At 43.6% G+C, this 18291-nt stretch overlaps 2 protein-coding genes across 2 annotated transcripts; both read left to right on the forward strand.

The window, feature by feature from the left end:
* The first annotated feature begins 166 nt into the window (after positions 1-166).
* On the forward strand, positions 167-2336 carry LOC308118587 (uncharacterized protein). The gene is made up of 2 exons (XM_080478063.1): positions 167-378; positions 646-2336. Exons 1-2 carry the CDS (start codon positions 175-177, stop codon positions 1717-1719), a joined length of 1278 nt encoding a protein of 425 aa, XP_080334189.1. The 5' UTR covers positions 167-174; the 3' UTR covers positions 1720-2336.
* Positions 2337-3017: 681 nt separating this feature from the next.
* LOC308118813 (actin-related protein 3) lies at positions 3018-18074 on the forward strand. The gene is made up of 12 exons (XM_080478411.1): positions 3018-3257; positions 7951-8006; positions 9123-9247; positions 10817-10927; positions 11022-11117; positions 11196-11303; positions 12775-12918; positions 13464-13637; positions 14368-14460; positions 14682-14807; positions 16189-16272; positions 17165-18074. The coding sequence occupies exons 1-12, from the start codon at positions 3214-3216 to the stop codon at positions 17258-17260; spliced, it is 1257 nt and encodes a 418-aa protein (XP_080334537.1). The 5' UTR covers positions 3018-3213; the 3' UTR covers positions 17261-18074.
* Positions 18075-18291: the final 217 nt, after the last annotated feature.

The raw sequence follows: 18291 nt of genomic DNA on the forward strand, positions 1-18291 counted from the left end.
ATGTAGAAGTAGAAAATATATATCGAAATTGAAGGTCTCATTTTGCATTTAGAATGTCAGAGAAAACCTGGTATATTTAAAAGCTAAACTATTTTGGTGGATACATTATCTTTATGTTTGTATTTCAGCTGGAAATGACGTCTTGAGACGTCACTTCCGCTCGCCGCATCAACAATGGAGGACTCTGCCGTGGTCGCTCTGTGTCTGCTGTGTCTTCTCCTCTTTTTACTGCGCACAGACCTGGAAGCGAAGCGGCTGAAGGAGGCGGCGGACAGGGAACGGAGGAGGGCGGACCGGAGGAGTCTCCGGCGGCTGCTGGTGGTCCGTCTGGTCGCGGAGGTGAAGAGGATCGAAGTCCGCAGGAGACGAAGGAGAAGAGTCAGTCACTTCTTCACGATTATCACTGTGATTATAGCTCGTGTCCAACATCTACAGTCAATTTTTACACAGTATTCAGTCAAAATCCCTGGTTGTATGTGTGAAATTGTGGAAAAATTAATCATTTAAATAGCTATAATCTTAATCCTGATGGATTGGTGTCATTAAAAGCAGCCTAATGTTTGTATTTACACTGCTTTTATTTGATCTGTGGGTACTTCTATGTGACGTCAAAGAAATGTAAGATGAATGTCGTGTTGTGTTCAGATGCTGCTTCGGCTCCTCGCCAGGCGCTGTTCACCGTGTGTGTGGACCCACAAGAGAACCGATGAATGGTGGACCGCGGTGGTCCCGGGCTTCCGAAACCAGCAGTGGAATCAGAATTTCCGGATGTCCAGAAGGACCTTTGAGTACCTGTGCTGCCGCCTGAAGCCGGCGCTGGAGAAGAGCGACACCAACTACCGGCTCTCCGTGCCCCTCGACAAGAGAGTGGCCATCGCCATCTGGAAGCTGGCAACCAACGCAGAGTACCGCAGCGTGGCGCAGCTCTTCGGCGTGGGCGTCTCCACCGCCTGCTCCTGCCTGAAGGCGTTCTGCTCGGCCGTGGGGGAGATCCTGCTGCCCGAGATCATCCGGCAGCCGGACGCAGAGAAGCAGAGAGAGCTGGCTCTTCAGTTTGAGCAGAGGTTTGGTTTGCCTCACTGTGTCGGGGCTTTAGGATGCCTGCATGTCCCCATTCTGGCCCCGGGGAAAGACCGCGCTGACTATTCGAACCCTGCCGGGGGGTATTCGGTGTTGCTCCAGGCCGTGGTTGACGGTAAAGGCTGCTTTTGGAGCGTGCGCGCAGGTCGGCCCGGCAGCCCGAGCCACGCTTGCGTTCTGCGTACGTCAGACCCATGGGAGCTGACTGAGCTGTGCGAACTGTTCTCCCAGGAGCGCAGCAGCTTGTGCGGGCAGGAGGCGGGCCACTACGTCCTGGGAGACGAAGCCCATACGCTCACGGACCGGCTGCTCACGCCTTTCCCCGACGACGGGGGCCTCGGACTGCAGCAGCTCGGCCACAATCAGGGGACCAGCGGGGCGAGGGCGGCGGTGGGGGACGCCCTCCGCAGGCTCAGAGGGAGGTGGAAGTGTCTGCAGGGGCGCAACGACTGCAGCCCGGAGAGGGTCGCCTCCATGACACTGGCCTGCTGCGTGCTGCACAACCTTTGCGAGAGCCGCAGGGAGAGGTACCGGGACGAATGGGACGAAGCGCCTCCTCTACCAGAGCAGGAAGGCACGCTGTTGCCAACACCGCCCCCTGCAGGACAGACTGAAGGAGCAGCCGTGGGGGAAGCCTAAAGACCTTATGACTCTGATACATTTTTGAAAAAAAGCAATTCAAAATATTTTTCATTATAAAACGTTTTTTCGTCATACTGCCGTCATCAGCAAGTAAAAACACTATGAGAAACGAACTGATCGGGTTTTATCAACCTCCATCTTGCTGTGATGTCACAGCAGTAACAGGCTGAAGCAGCCAGGATCAACACACAGCGATGGACTTGCAGAAAAGTGAAGAAACAGAAGCGGCGGTACATTAAGACTTTTTTTATTTTAAGAAGAGTATGAGAGCGTGTTTACAGGAGCGTTGGAGGTCAGACCGAAGAGATTAGGAGGGTATAATGATGATATCTTGGGCGTTAGCACGAGAAGAGGTCACCACAAATGAAATCCACAAGCAGTATTTCTCTGTGCTTCACCTGAAACAAATGATCTCACATCTTATTCATCTATTTATTTAACACAGAAAAATCCCCTCAGAAAGCAGCTCTGGGCCACCGTACACAGATAATGCAACCTCTCTCTTTAAATACTAAACACTGTGTGTTATTTTTTTTCTATTTACATGTAACATGTAAGTCCTTTCAATGTTTACTCTGTTATTTATTATTTTTGCAATAAAAATAATTTAACGTAAACTTCACTCGTCTTTTCTTTTTAAATCATGGAACAGACATGATGAAAAACAAGTGGTGTAAAACCATTCCTTGTTCTAGAGAAACACTTTGAAGATATTTAAAATTAGGTATGCAACGAGATAATGGTTTATTGTATTTACTATGAATATATATATGAATAAAATCTTGAAATTTTAACCAAAAAAAGTCTAATTTGTAATATTTAAATAACATACTCATCAGATGTGTTGACACTGCCATCTGCTGGACAGAACATGGAATTAAAACTTTAAAAAAGTCATTGAAATACACAAAAACTACAAGCGTCACACATTTTTCTTCAAGTTTTATTGTTACTATATGCGAACGATGTTTGAAAGGTTATTTCACCTGTTCAAAGATGAACATATATCTTTAGTGGAGGTGCTGTGTGTGAGAAATGCCTCTTCTCTGTGTTCATTTTAATCAGCAGTTGCCAAGAGCTTCAGTCAACATTGTATTTACTCTTTTATTTCCCAGTATTGATGCCCCGCCTCTCATATATTGGCCACGCCCCTCACATAGCAGCCCTGTCTCTCATATATTGGCCACGCCCCTCATCTCTCAGCCACGCCCCTTATATTGTCCCCGCCCTCATCTGTCATCCACGCTTCTAATATCGGCCCCGCCCCGCCCCCCTCCGGCCCGCCCTCCCTCCTCGTCCCGGTCCTCCGCCATCTTGCCTCTCCCCTGCTGGCTGCTGTGTGCGGAACAGGAAGCGTCGCTCCGGCTCCGTGCTGCGGGCTCACAGAGGTTCCGCCAGCGGACGGCTCAGCAGCACCAGCAGCCCCTCCTCCGCCTTTGCACCGATTTTCTTCCCCTCCCTTGGCAGCGGAGACCCCGCGAACACCGGGCCATGGCTGGACGGCTACCGGCGTGCGTCGTGGACTGCGGCACAGGGTGAGGTGTTGTCGGGGTGGACGGGGTGAGCTGGTGTCGGTGTAGCCGGGTGGTTAGCGGGGGTTAGCGGGGGTGTCACTGTGTGTGTGTGTGAGAGAGAGCCTCGGAGCTAATGCTAACATGCTAGCTGGGTGTTCATTGCTGCGGCTTGTTCTTATTTTCTGTAGTTTTCTTGTTTTGTGGCTCTTGTCAGTGTTTGCAGCTGGAGGAGCTGGCAGGGCCCCCTCTCCTCTCCTCTCCTCCTCCTCCTCCTCCTCCTCCTCCTCACAGCTGGATTCATTCATTGCTCCTTTATCGCAGCTACATTCACACATAATCAGATGTTTTGTTCTCGTTGCTCTTCTTGTTTCCTTCGTTGATGTCAAAGTAAAGTGCAGCCGCTGTGTCGGTATTGTGGAGGTGATCACTGCTGCTTCCTCCCCGCTGCACTTCCTCCTTCACGCTTTTTGCTCCATATATGGTGCTTTCTCTCATCCAGCCTGGTTTTTTTTTTTTTGTTTTTTTTCATTAACTTCTGCAGTTTCAGCCTTTTTCTCTCCATCCCTGCTCCCTGGATCTCCCCTCAGCAGTTCGAACTGAAACAATCCTGATTCTTATTCCATTTCCATAATGACCGTTATCCAATCACATCATTTTCACACTCATTTAGATATATTAACCTTTTGTAGAGCTCCAGTAAGAATACATGGGAATTTAGACTGTCTTTGGAATTATTAAGTTTTTAACTATGAAAACATTTCACATTCTATAAACTACAGAATCCTCCTGTCCTACAATAAAACGAGTTATTTACCAATATTCAGCTCCAAAAGTGAGTTTTTTTTTTTTTTAATGGACACGTTTGTGTCTTTACAGATTAGAGGAAAAACACTCATCCGGTGCCATAACTGAAACTAAAAAAAATGAACTTCTCCAAAGATGGCAGTGTTTATTTTATTGCATGGGAGTATAAAGCAGAAGTAGCTGTCGTGATGCTAAAACGGTGCACATACGTACTTCTTCTGTGGCTGTCATCGTTTGTCCAGCTGTGTTTTACACTTTTATTCTGAAACAACGATCCTGTTGCCCACAAGAGAAGTCTGTAAACTTTAGTGCATTTTGGCTGTTTGTTGATATGACAGCAGCAAAACTGCTTTCAGATCAGGAATCTGTCTTTTCATCACACAGTTCTGTGTGTGTATTCAAGAGAGTTTTCCATGATTTATTTAATTTTTTAGTAAATTGAGTAAATTGACACCAGGTGTCTGCAACTTTTTTGTGCATAAGAGACGTTTTCATGATTTTATCACAAATCAAATTGGTCTGGAGCGACAGAAACTTCTAAATATCTGCAAAGTAGAAATCGAGAACCTCCCTGTGGGATTTATGGAGCTATTCTATTCTATTCTATTCTATTCTATTCTATTCGATCTAAAAAAAAAATTCCATTTCTTTATGTACAACAACTGAAGTTGAATTCATGACGTTTCATAGCTTCCTCTAAATTGAAATATTCTCTATATATTTTCATTTGCATCTTTTATCTATCTTTGCACCTATTTAGTAATTTATATATACGTGCATGTTGCAATAGTTTGAGTAGTTTTAGATACAATTTGAAACATCTTTGACAGTTTTTAGCCATTTTCCTAGTTTTCCCTGTATTATCTTTGAGCAGTTTTATCCATTCGATTGGCTTCTAGTTGTTTTTACCTATATCTATACTATTCACCAGCTGTCGTCGGGTAAGCAACTAAAATGAAAATTAAGACAAAATGTTGATGTGGATTTTTTTCGTGGAGCTGCTCCAGAGAGCCACGAGTTGCAGGTGCCTGTATTACCTCGTCATCTGGATTAGCAGAGACGCATTTCTTCCATACATCAGATACTGAGTGGATTCATACGATAGAAAGGAATTGAATGCAGTAAACAGAAACAGACCAACTGTTTCTGATTCAGCTTCCTCCTGTAGACATCCAGTTTATCTGTTGAAGCGTTAACCTGAGTGTGTTCCAGGAGCCGAGCTCAAGTGTGAGATAATCTGAGTTAGATTAACGTGTGAGCGGGTCTTAATGAGCTGAACTCGAGGGGGGGGGGGAGCTGCACAACATCTGGATGCACACATGGTGTTTTATGTGTGTGACGAAGGAACTCCTCCTGCTGTTTTCACCCCCTCTACATTTCTATAAGCTGTTTTTGAGCTTTTAGTTGGTGAATAAACCACATGTATTGTTTATAACCCAACATAGAGCACCAGTTAACGGATATACCTTTTTATTTCCTGCTAAAATACACACTTGCCTTGTCTTTGTAGGCTTAGTTTGTTGTTCCCTCTTTTCTCCTTCTTAAATTGGATCTAATTATAAAATAGCATCAAAAGGAGGACATTTGGAAATGAATACAAACAAGAAAACACACACAAATATTCAGAGTGATGAAAGTTAAATTAAAACAAGATCCTGTTTAAGGTTTCTGAAAGTAACTTCCTGTTTGATGAGCGTGGACTCGCCACACTCGCTACGCCCGCTTCGTTTTCAGGGGCTAAAAATGGTTTGCATTGCTTGCATGTCGAGGCTTGAAGCGCTCGCTCTGCATGCCTACACACACACACACACACACACACACACACACACACACACACACACACACACACACACACACACACACACACACACACACACACACACACTGCGTGGTGGGACAGTAACGGGGCAGCAGACGGGCGGGTTAGCCCGTGTTGCCGAGCAGATGGCCCCTGCTATCGTCACATGTTAAACTAACACCAAAACGATCCGCAGTCTGTTCCAACTTTTGGATGTTTCAAACCTCTCAGTGAGTCACACACACACTCCGTCCAAGCAGTGACGACTTCCTGCCAGACAGAACGCCTCTCGGTGACCCGCTGCTACTATCGGGAGACGGCAGAGTCCCCGGAAACTTCGTAATCACGACTCCTTCAAGTCTTTTAAACAGGAAGTTTCAGCCACTAAAATCTTCTTTTTTTCTGCAGAACCAGCGTTGCATTTCCTTTATTTACTTTCATACCACAATGTAAAGAACCCCCATTAAGTCTCCATTCGTACGGACCGATTCCTCTTGACATGTTGGTATTCGTCCGACGTGCTCAGCTCCAGCTGTAATCTGCATTTCTGTCCATGATTGTGCGTCTTGTCGAGGCAGGTGGAGTCGGGCGTGCTGGGACTGTTTCTGTGGTATGAAGGAGTTCACCCTGCTGCTGTTTCAGGGTTTTCTTTTTTCTCCCACTGAAATCTCAAATCTGAAGTTAATGTAGCGTCCTCGGTGAATGAACACCTCACATCACTCTTTTGTCCTCGCGTCAATACTGCATTGATGCAGTCTCTAAATATATATGAAATATAATATATATTGTTTTTAAAATAACAAAAATCCCCAGCCCCCCCCCCTGATTTGGTCCTGTCTACTGAAAGCAGCCACTGTTATGACCAGGATGTTCTCTGCTTTGCCCTCAGAGCTTTGGCACTCGTCAGCAGTGTCCCTCTGTCTGTCCCCCGGGCTGTGTGTGCAGGAAGTGTGGGCCTCAGTCCGGATTACATCTGGACCACATGTGGCTGGATAAACAGGAGGCAGGCTCATGGCGTCCAAACAGAATTTAACTCGCGGCTCTGAGATAATAGTAATAAGTATGAAACTGATTGGAGGGATTGGACAAATCTGCACATACATAGATGGTCTTCTGACTAAGTCTGGACGATTTGGCCTTAAAAAATCTTTTTTTAATGATTTTTGTAAAGAAAAATTTGAGTTTTGAGGTTTTTTTCTCAATGCATTTAAAAGTGACTACAGACCTCAGTTATATTGTCAAAAATGCAACTTCATTGCTGTGATTGTCCTCAAAGTTAAAATGCATATAAACAGTCCCGAAATAGTCATTTCTTCTACAGTACCGTATTTCTATTCTATAAGTCACAGAAGCGAACACGTAACACGTTCAGTGTGCAGCGTGGACTGACTCTATCTCTGGTGCAGACGAGTAAAAACTGTTTAAAGGTGCGTGTGTGCACGTTCACTCTATGTGAATGGATTTCACTTATAAAGAGCTTTTCCACCGCTTTAGCTTTACACTGTCAATCACCTTCTCTCACACACACACACACACACACACACACACACACACACACACACACACACACACACACACACACACACACACACACACACACACACACACACACACACACACACACACACACACACACACACACACACACGAGGGAGGCGGCCGCCATGCAAGGCGCTCAGTCCAGTTTGGGGTTCAGTGTCTTGCTCAAGGACAGTTTGTCATCTGGATAGATGGGCAATCGAACCTGCAACCCTGTACCAACAGAGCCCCAGCCGTCCCGCAGTGTACTGCGTCATTTACGTGTTGTCATGAAAGTGAGGAGTTGGCACTGTTAGCTGCACTTCCTGTTGAGGATGTTCGGTTTACACAGACGTGACCTTTGCCCTCTTCAACAGACGTGACCGGTCTTCAGCTTACAGACGCCTCATGAATGGCTCTTTTAGTGGCCACCCATTATCAAGCCCCCGGCTTTAGGGAACCGCCGCGCCAGAGGACAGTGACGGCATTGATCCCAACGTCAGCAGGAATACCCCCCCCCCCCCCCCCCCCACCCCCGACAGTGGCTTTGGTTCACTATATGCGAAGGCTAACTGCCCCTCTCTTCTCTTGCAGTTACACCAAACTGGGGTACGCAGGGAACACAGAGCCACAGTTCATCGTCCCGTCATGTGAGTATCTCACCCTCATTTTAAAGAAAGAAAATATTTAAAATGTACTTCCCAGTAAAGGCATTACTTTTGCACAGAGAATAAACCGATGCACCAAAACAAGACCATCACAGTGTCCATATCAAAGATGGCGTCAAGCGAAAATATCAACAAAAAAATTGACCGATTCATCCCGAAACAATAAATAAAATCCAGACTTTCTCAAAAAAAAAGAGTCTTCAAGCCACGAGGATAGTCTTTACAAATCTTGTGACACAATGCTTCGGTAAACTTACGTTTCTGTGACGATAAAATGTCTCAATTCCGATATTTTTCTTATGCGTGATCGTTCACATTACATTTTAAAAGCGACCTCTATGAGACCGTCGTGTGAACGTGCTCGAACCCGACGCTTTGGGAACCCAGAGCACCAGAAGAACCTGTGGACAGAAGTAAATATAGACGCCGCCGCGGTCAGATCCAGGGTTGCCAGATGCGACTCGCCGTTTTCAGCCAAAAACAAAGTAAAACACACACACCTCAATAAAAACCAGCCCAAATCTCAACCTGTGTAGGAATCATGTTAAAACTGTGAAACTATTATATTTGTCACAAAAAAAGAGACGAAATAAACAAAGTAAAAAGGTAAGAGAATTTGGCCCGCCAATTGGGGGATACAGCCACATCTGGCAACAAAGGACAGCCGAGAAAATCGAGACAACATGACGAGGAAAAGGAGGAGGAGGAGGAGGTAAAGAGAGAGCACAGCTTCTAACGGCTTTTATTGTGGCAGAGCCGCTTATCCGTGACGTCAGTCACAAGTCAATGACGAAGCAGCCGCACGTAGAAAAATCTCCAACTTGGTTCCACATGAACGATTCCCGGGTCTGGTGTGAAAGATCTGGAGGTTTTACACAGAAACAAAACAGGTTGAATATGAGTCACTTGTGAGCGGGAAAAAAAAAAAAGGATCTGAATTGGGTGGAGGTTTGAGAGATTTACATCAACAACTAAAACTGGCTCCTAAATTTGTTCGTGTTTCTGGCAGAGTAACTTTAAAGTCTTCAGACACGTCTCTGAATGTCCCCGAGTCGGTTCTCAGGCCTCCTCTTGACCCGAAGTGTGTTTTCTTCTCAGGCATCGCCATCAAGGAGTCGGCCAAGGTGGGAGACCAGGCCCAGCGGAGGATGATGAAGGGGGTGGACGACCTGGACTTCTACATCGGAGATGAAGCCGTAGACAAACCCACGTACGCCACCAAGGTACACGACCCCGGACGGATTCACTCCAACACGGGGAAAACAGGCGAAGCAGCCCAGCGTCATGATGATCCCTCTGCCGTGCTTCACCGCGAGGATGATGTTTAGACCTCATAAGTCGTGTTTCTTATTCCACAACCAGGTTTTCCCGTCGTTTTAAAGCTTCCAGCGCTGCTTTTTCCAGTCTGACTTGTTTTGGGTCGACATGCAGAGATTCCGTCGTCTTTCATAGAGTCGACGTCTCCACCTGCCCGAAGTCTTCGACATGAGTTTGGAGTTACTTCTAGTGTCTTGCTGCAGTGGGCCGTTAACGTGGAGCCCTGCGGTGGCAATAGTTTTTGTCTTCTCAGGTTTTTTTTTTCCGATGCGTGATTTTCTTGTCGGTCGACGACGCGAGTAGAAACGACCTATTCTGCGATCACACCGTGAGCTCGCACAGGAACAAGTCGATGGGGACTTTCTTCACTTCCCTTTTTTTTGAAAGTGGCAGTGAAAGCTCGGGTGAAACGGCGAAAACTCTCCGATCCGTTTCACTTGTGTTCCCCAGGACGCCGGGAAAGTGTCCCACTTCTGTAACACACTTCACTAACCTTATTTCCTCCATTGGAGCTTTCTGACCCAGAACCCAGCCGAACCTGGACGTATCCACTGCTCCACTTCCGCATCTATAAAGACACTTAAAACTGTTTATTTATATTTTTTTTTTATGAAACATTCAGGCCATTTCTGAAATGATTTCATAAACAGAATAAATTGTAATATCAGATGGTGTTTGACACTTTTCAGGAACACAACAGAGTTAAATTCTGAATATTTTCAAGTTCTTCGTCAGAACATTTCTAAAAACAAAGATTGTTTTACACGTTTAACTTTGGGGGGAAAAAAGCTATAAGATTTTAAAATTTGTAACGACCAAAACAGCCACTTTAGTAACTTTTGTCAATTAAATTTAACCTTTAAAATGAGGAGAACACGGCTTATAAACGCTTTATTACTGTTTGTAGTTTTACTCTCCTGTTTCAGGATTTGTTTTAAGCTGGTTTAACAATTTTGTCTCTTTTAAGCAGTTTTGCATGTATTTTTTCCTGTTTTTAAGCTTCTTTTTTTTTTTTTTTTTTAATTTGTCATTTTAGGTATTTTCAAGCAGTTTTTCACATTCCTCATTCCTTTTAGTTTTAATCGACCCCCCCCCCCCCCCCCCCCCCCCCCCCCCCCAGGTGTATGTCACACACAGTTATAATGTAGTAATGGGACTGTGCTGTGCAGATCTTATTCATCTTATTCTTCTGACTATGTTTATTTCAGACATGTAGGTACACAACAACACAAATATAAAATAAAAACACAATCAACAAACATAACAGAGCAACGCAAAAAAAGTAACATAACTAAATAAATAATGGCCCCACAGATCTGAAAATGAGGAAGAAGCCACACTTATTTACCCCTTATTCACCTCAACCAACAGTCATTTGTACCCTTGTGTGTGTATATATATATATATATAAGTCTGATCTTTGAGCTACTACACAAACATTTTCTTCAGGTTTGGTTTTGTCTGTGTTTGTTCAGTGGCCGATTCGCCACGGCATCGTGGAGGACTGGGACCTGATGGAGCGCTTCATGGAGCAGATCATCTTCAAGTACCTGAGGGCGGAGCCCGAGGACCACTACTTCCTCCTGGTGAGCGCACAAGCCCCCACTCAAACGCCTCCTCACTTTCGATACCGACGCGTCACAGTTACTTAAGAAGCGGGGATTTGTCCGGCGCTTGCAGACGGAGCCTCCGCTGAACACTCCCGAAAACCGCGAGTACACGGCGGAGATCATGTTCGAGTCCTTCAACGTCCCGGGGCTGTACATCGCCGTGCAGGTCGGCCTCCACTCACCAGAGTTACACCGTCTAACCACTGCAGTGTGAAGCTAATCTGTGTGTGTGTGTGTGTGTCAGGCCGTGCTGGCGCTCGCGGCCTCCTGGACGTCCAGGCAAGTGGGAGAGAGGACGCTGACCGGTACCGTCATCGACAGCGGAGACGGAGTCACACACGTCATCCCGGTGGTGAGGTTCTCCAAATCGCTCCTCCAGAGCGAAAATACTTCACCGAAGTGTTGTTGTTGTTGTTGTTTTTCTCCACCAGTCTGGAGGATTTGTCGTGTTTTTTGCAGAGAAGCGCGAGTCCACCTGTCGCTCAGCTCGCTGCCCGGAGGCGGTCGGCTTTAAAAATAGCTTCAGGGGACGGAACGAATTAGTCAGTTTGCAAAAATGTGCTTGCGGGAAACTTTTAGAGGCTGAAATAGACTGAATCAGCGGGTTTGTGTCCGCCGCTGAAAGCGAGAAGCCAAACTCCCAGTCCGCCCGTCTGAGGGGAAAATAGAAATATGAAGCCTGAACAGCTGCAGCTAGAAAAACTGTTGAATGGAAGAAAACACCGCGTTCTGTTGATGAATCTATTTTTAGCTTCAAACCAAACAAAGACAGTTCTGCTTCTTCTTTTCTTTCTCTTTTTTTAACAAAAGGATTTTATTTTATTTTATTTTATTTTATTTTATTTTATTTTATTTTATTTTATTTTATTTTATTTTATTTTATTTTATTTTATTTTTTATTTTATTTTATTTTATTTTATTTTATTTTATTTTATTTTATTTTATTTTATTTTATTTTATTTAATTTTATTTTATTTTATTTTATTTTATTTTATACAAAAATAAAATAAATAACTTAGGTAGGTAATAATCATCAATAAATCACAGGCAACACTGGGTTATTTTGATGAATCTATTTTTAGCTTCAAACCAAACAGAAAGTTCTGCTTTTTCTTTTCTTTTGCTTTTTTTTTAACAAAAGGATTTTATATTCTATTTTATGAAATGGAAAGAAATCCTGGATCCTGGGTTCATGAGCAAAGTTCCTTTTGAAAATACAAGTTAAAAAATGATGGCTAAAGGAAGTGACAGAAACAAACTCGGCAAAGTGAAATTTACAAATCTGCAAGAACCTTTCTTTTTCCTTTGTCTTTATTTTTCTCTATCTGTTGCATTATGGGTTTATTTTTCGACAAACGCACCCTGACGGCACGGCTTTGAACCTGGTTTGACAGCATCAGGTTTAATAGCCGTCGTGGCAGCACCGCTCCTCTCAGGAAGTCTGTTTGAAAATCACTTTTCTTTCATTTTCTTGGTGGTTCTGCTGAACTGGAGCCTTTTGCGGGGCCATTTTCTGCCTCCCGGGCAAAAGACGTTTAAAAAGCGAAAAAGGAAATGATGTAGAGACTTTCCAATGGTTGAATAAGATAAATAATCTATTATCATATTAACATTTAGTCAAAGTTATTACATTCAGAAGTAGCATTGGAAAAAAGAATCTGCAGCCACGATCGTAATAATGCAGAAATAAAAGTGCTTTGTTTGGGAAATAAATGCTTGTTTGCTGATGAGAGATAGTCATGGTGGATGGAATCGATTTGATATCCTTTCACCCCCCCCCCCCCCCCCCCCTCTCTCCCTCTCCCCCCCTCTCGTCCGTCCAGGCCGAGGGTTACGTGATTGGCAGCTGTATAAAACACATTCCCATCGCAGGACGAGACATCACCTACTTCACCCAGCAGCTCCTGAGGGAGCGGGAGGTGGGGATCCCCCCGGAGCAGTCCCTGGAGACCGCCAAGGCCGTCAAGGTACAGACCCGCCAAACGCTTCACGTTTCCCCAGCCTGGACTCGTACTGGTACTGGTACTGGTACTGGTACTGGTAAAACAAAGTGGTATCGGTGCGTCCCTCCTTCCAGGCAGACAAGTTGGGTAGAAAACCAGGAGCCAGAGTCCGTTTGGATGTGCTTTACGCTCCATGCTTTAAACATTTGGACCCATGTTTTAACCTGCACTTTGACTATATTTTACTTTATTTAATTCCCGGGGAAGAAAGTAGTTTTTTCCTCTTAATTTGTAATTTTGTTTGGTTCCGCAAATTTCTGCACAAAAACAACCAACCTTGTAATAATGTAATAAATGAGTGTTTTTATACTTGATATCATCTATACTGATGACATAACGTAATGCAGATTTCATGTGTTTTTAAATTTCAGTAAAACCCATAATTTTAGTCTCGTGCTGTGTATTTCCTCGCCGTGCCATCAGATGGCGCCCGTGCGACACGCCTCCCTCGCGTTTGTAGCCGGATGAAGGTGACGCGCGACGCTAACACGCGCTGCTTCTCCCGCCAGGAGCGTTTCAGCTACGTGTGTCCAGATCTGGTCAAAGAGTTCAACAAGTACGACACGGACGGCTCCAAGTGGATCAAGCAGTACACCGGCATCAACTCCATCAGCAAGAAGGAGTTCACCATCGACGTGGGCTACGAGCGCTTCCTGGGCCCCGAGATCTTCTTCCACCCCGAGGTTAGTGTCTGCAGGGGGAAACACGTCATCTTAGCTCAGGCAGCTGTGGTCCGTTTCTCCGGAGGGGGAAAGGAAAAAGCCTATATGATCGAGAACTGTGGTGCGAGAGCTCCCTCTGGTGGTAGGTAGGGACAAGTCATTTTAGGTAAATCCCTTTCAGACAAAAAAAATTAATAAAATGATCAAAATAGTACAAAACTTAGAATGAAAAAAACAAAACATGAAACATATGAAATCCTTAGAATAAGTATTATGTTTCCTCGTACCGCACAGCGTCACTTTTAATGGTTTTACAGCTGCTTACTTGCAACCTCCTGCCCCCATTCATTCTAGTTTATTGGTGTTTATTTCATTACATCCCACTCTGCATTGTACGTATCTTTCCTCGAATTGTACACATTTATAATTTTTAATATAGTCTTACTCTTTATATATAGAGAGTATATAGTTATAGAGAAACTGTCTCAGCATGTGTGTGTGATTTGTAATTAAACTTTAAGTTTTTCACATGAATCGTCGTCGTCGTCTTCGCTGCAGTCTCTGTCAAATAAAGTCGGTTTTCCTGCTTTTACAAAAGTTAAACTGAGAGAAATTAATCAAGTCGAAAATACATGTATTAATGACTTATTTTATTTTAAGAGGACAGATATATAACGTCTGCAATCTGACTGAGTTTTGTTTAATTTGAGCAGGAATGAGATGTAAACATGTGACGTGTCGCCTTCCTCAGTTTGCCAACCCGGACTTCACTCAGCCCATCTCGGAGGTGGTGGACGAAGTCATCCAGAACTGTCCCATCGACGTGCGGCGTCCGCTCTACAAGGTCAGAGACCGAAGAGCTTCCTGCAGTCTGGACAAATACTCCCAACGTGCTTTTATTTTGATGGTGCTTGAGGCTTCGAGCTGCTCCTGCTCAGCTGTTTTGAGCTCTTTGTGTTTAACATCGCGTCTCAATCAGGGAGATTCTGGGCTGAAGCCTGTTTGGGGGGGGTGAGAGGAGCTCCTCCAGTCGGTGTGACCTCCTCCTCTGTGCTCCTCCTGCAGAACATCGTGCTCTCCGGAGGATCCACCATGTTCAGGGACTTTGGGCGCCGCCTGCAGAGAGACCTGAAGAGGACGGTGGACGCCCGTCTGAAGATGAGCGAGGAGCTGAGCGGAGGCAAACTCAAGGTAACGGCACATTAACGGGTTTCGTCTTTTACAAACATCGGAGTGCAAGAAGATCTAGTGAGATTTCATTAACTTCTAAAGCAAAGAAAGATGCTTTTCCATCATAAGGTTCTATATATTATTATTAAATGCTGAGTTTGCATTTGTTTTAGTGGCAGGTCCAGTGTATTTATCTGTGAATTCAGATGAAATATTGAAAGATAATAAAATAAAGAATACGTGTGAAATAGTAGAACTGAGTGTGTGAAAGTCCACAGGCTGAAAACACACGACGAAATCGCTTTTTAACACGTCTAAAATAACACAAACGACAAACTGTGGATGTGATTCCTTCGTTTAAATCGGTGGAGTGAAGCTGCAGCTGAACAACAACATGGAATACAGGAGATGAATCTAACTCAGAGTTATAGCACATATAACTCAGATCTGTGAAATCTAGAATTTATAACTCGGCTCTATAAAATCTAGAATTCCCGACATCCATAAAATCTAGAATTAAATACATAGATCCAGAAAACCGAGAAGTTATTACACAGATCTGTAAAATCTAGAATTTCTGACTCAGATCCTTAAAATCTAGAATTCTCTTCGATCTGTAAATTGAACACACGGACACACTCAGATCCGTCTCAGCTGGATGCTGATTGTGTTTCTACTTTAGGTTTTAATAAATCTTCACTATTCATTGTAAATATCATTTAAAACAATTAAAATTCAGCCGTCTTCAAGTAAACACTCCCAACTCTGCAATAAGGGAATTTATACAATTAAATAGTTATTTTTTTTAATTGGAATCCATACAAACTAATATTTCAGATATACTTTTCAACTAAATTGTGATGCATAGTTTATATTTCTCATTTAATTTTGTTCTATTTTTTTTGGTCTATGATAACTTATGATGGGATCTATTTATACATTTTGGATACTTTTGTGCAATAGATTTGTGTCGGTAGAACTTGTATTTATCTAATCGTTCTAAATATATACTGTGCTTTTGTACAATTTTGTGTTTTTAATTGTTCACTATATTGTCACTATTTCATATTTTATATTTAAATTTGTTTTCCATTACGACTAAAACGAATATAAGTCTTATTTATGACTTTTTTGTGTCGTCCTGTTTTTTTTATTTTATTTTACATGTCATCAAATTGATTAATATATATTTGTATGTTTTATTTTGTATGAACATGTAAAAAAATCCAAATAAAATCATAATTTATTCATAACAGTCAAAAAGATGAATAGAAAACAGTCGACGTCTGTCGAGTAAAAACAAAACAAAACAAACCCGACCCACAGCTCCGTTGACCAGAACTCGCTGGACGGCCTCCGGCTTCCTGTCAGTAACCGCTCAGTTGTTGTTTCCGCCCTGCAGCCCAAACCCATCGACGTCCAGGTCATCACTCATCACATGCAGAGATACGCCGTGTGGTTCGGAGGATCCATGTTAGCTTCCACTGTGAGTACCCGAGACGCGACGACCAGCAGCTTGTTGGGAAACGTCCTCAAACTAAGTAGAGAGAGAAAATATACCAGGATTTGTCTTTTCAAATGGAAACCAGCCAGATGTTCTCCTAAAAACCAAGTGTGGTTAGTTGTTTTTTTTTTTTTTAAACCATCAGACGTGTTCCCGTGTGAACCGTCCTTCAATGGGAATAAACCTGCGCCCGTCAGTTTTACATGGATGCTAAATAAATCGGTTTTGCAGACGTGCACCGAGCTTTTATTGTGATAATTTCAACAAACGCAGAGTTTTAATTTTCCCGGAAACAACAGAAGTTGTTGTTGTTGTTCTTGGACATGTGTCGCTAATGAACACCAGCTTTCCTCATTGGCGTGGAGCGGACGTCACGGAGAAGCGCCGGAGGAAGCGGCTCCGCCAAAATAAAAGCTGTGCTCTCTTTTTTCCGTCATTCTCCTACCTTCGCTCGTCATGTTGTCTAGATTTTCTCGGCTCGTATTTAACAACCACTTGAAAATGAATCTACACGCTGACCTGTGTTGCCAGATTTGGCAGGTATCCCCCAATTGGGGAGACAAACTCTTTCGCCTTTTAACTTTGTTTATTTGGTGCACTTGTGTGTTTATGTCGTGTTCTTTAATACACATTTAATTGTTTTAGGGTTTTAACATGATTCCTACACAGGCTGAGATTTGGGCTGGTTTTTATCGAGGTGTGTGGGTTTTCCGTTGTTTGGGCTGGAAACAGTTAGTCAGATCTGGCAACCCTGGGCCTGAGTTGGATTCTTGCCGTTATTGAGAATAATTTAATCCGATTTTCTGCTGAAAACCTGCAGAAGTTTTTCTTTTTTCTTTTATATTGACTTGCGTTTGCTGCCGTTTCCTCTCAGCCGGAGTTCTACCAGGTCTGCCACACCAAGAAGGACTACGAGGAGATCGGACCGAGCATCTGCCGCCACAACCCCGTGTTCGGAGTCATGTCCTAACTTTTCTGAGAGGAGGAAGACGATGGTGAGGAAGGGGAGGTAGATTTCTCGTCCAGGCTGTGGATGTGTGACGAGCCGGAGATCCAGACAGAATAAAATAAATTAGTGGGGAATAAAAAAAAAAAAAGACTAAAGAGACGGGCTGGAAAATATTGTGAATGTTCATTTATTGTTTTGTTTTTCGTTTCTTTTCTTTTTTTTAAGCGAGAGAAAAAAGAACAGAACTAAGAAGTGTTCTGGTTGTGTTGAGCTCACATGGAGGAGAGGATGATGATGATGATGATGATGTAGGTTGAAGGTATTGACTATAACAGAGACGAGACAAGACTCCTTGACCCCAGAACAAAGTATTTCTCCTAAAATCAGAGTCCAGGACTCTTCCACCACCTCAGAACATTTTCCGTTTCCCTTGTCTCACGTCAGAGCTTGTTTATATTTCATACTAAAGGTTTTTATATGTAAAACTTGGGAAATCCGGGGTTTAAAGAGAAAGAAGATAATGAGACTGAGCTTTGATACGTCAGCGTTTCCTTTCAGTTTGACTGTACGTAACCCCCCCCCCCCCCCCCCCACCCGCGTGCTGCCGGCCCTTTAATTATATGAACTCACCTGAGGCCGGGTTCCCGGCGCTGAGAGAAAAGAGCAGATCTAAAAACTGAAATCAGAATGACTGTCAGACCAGTGCTAGACTAGAAACTTTGGTTTTTTTTTCTTCTTTTTTTTAATTATTATTAAATACCAAACTATTAAAAGAATGGAATTTGTGTATTTAATGCCTTGCAACATTCCAATAAAGGCTCCGATTTGTTTCTAAGCTCCAGCCTCTTCTTTCTTCATCCACTCTTCTTTTAAAAGAAGGAAAACAAACTTAAGGTTCAATCTGACATATGCATTGGATATAACCTTTTAAAAAAAGCTGAACTATTCAACAGAATGTAATAAAACTGGTTTCCTGTCATCTGAAAGGTGTCTTCCCGTACCATGTTCAACCACAAGGTGGTGTCATGAGTCATGTCTCTTTAGCGCCTCCA

This window comes from Lipophrys pholis (assembly GCF_963383615.2).
Source record: "Lipophrys pholis genome assembly, chromosome: 13".
Lineage (NCBI taxonomy): Eukaryota > Metazoa > Chordata > Actinopteri > Blenniiformes > Blenniidae > Lipophrys > Lipophrys pholis.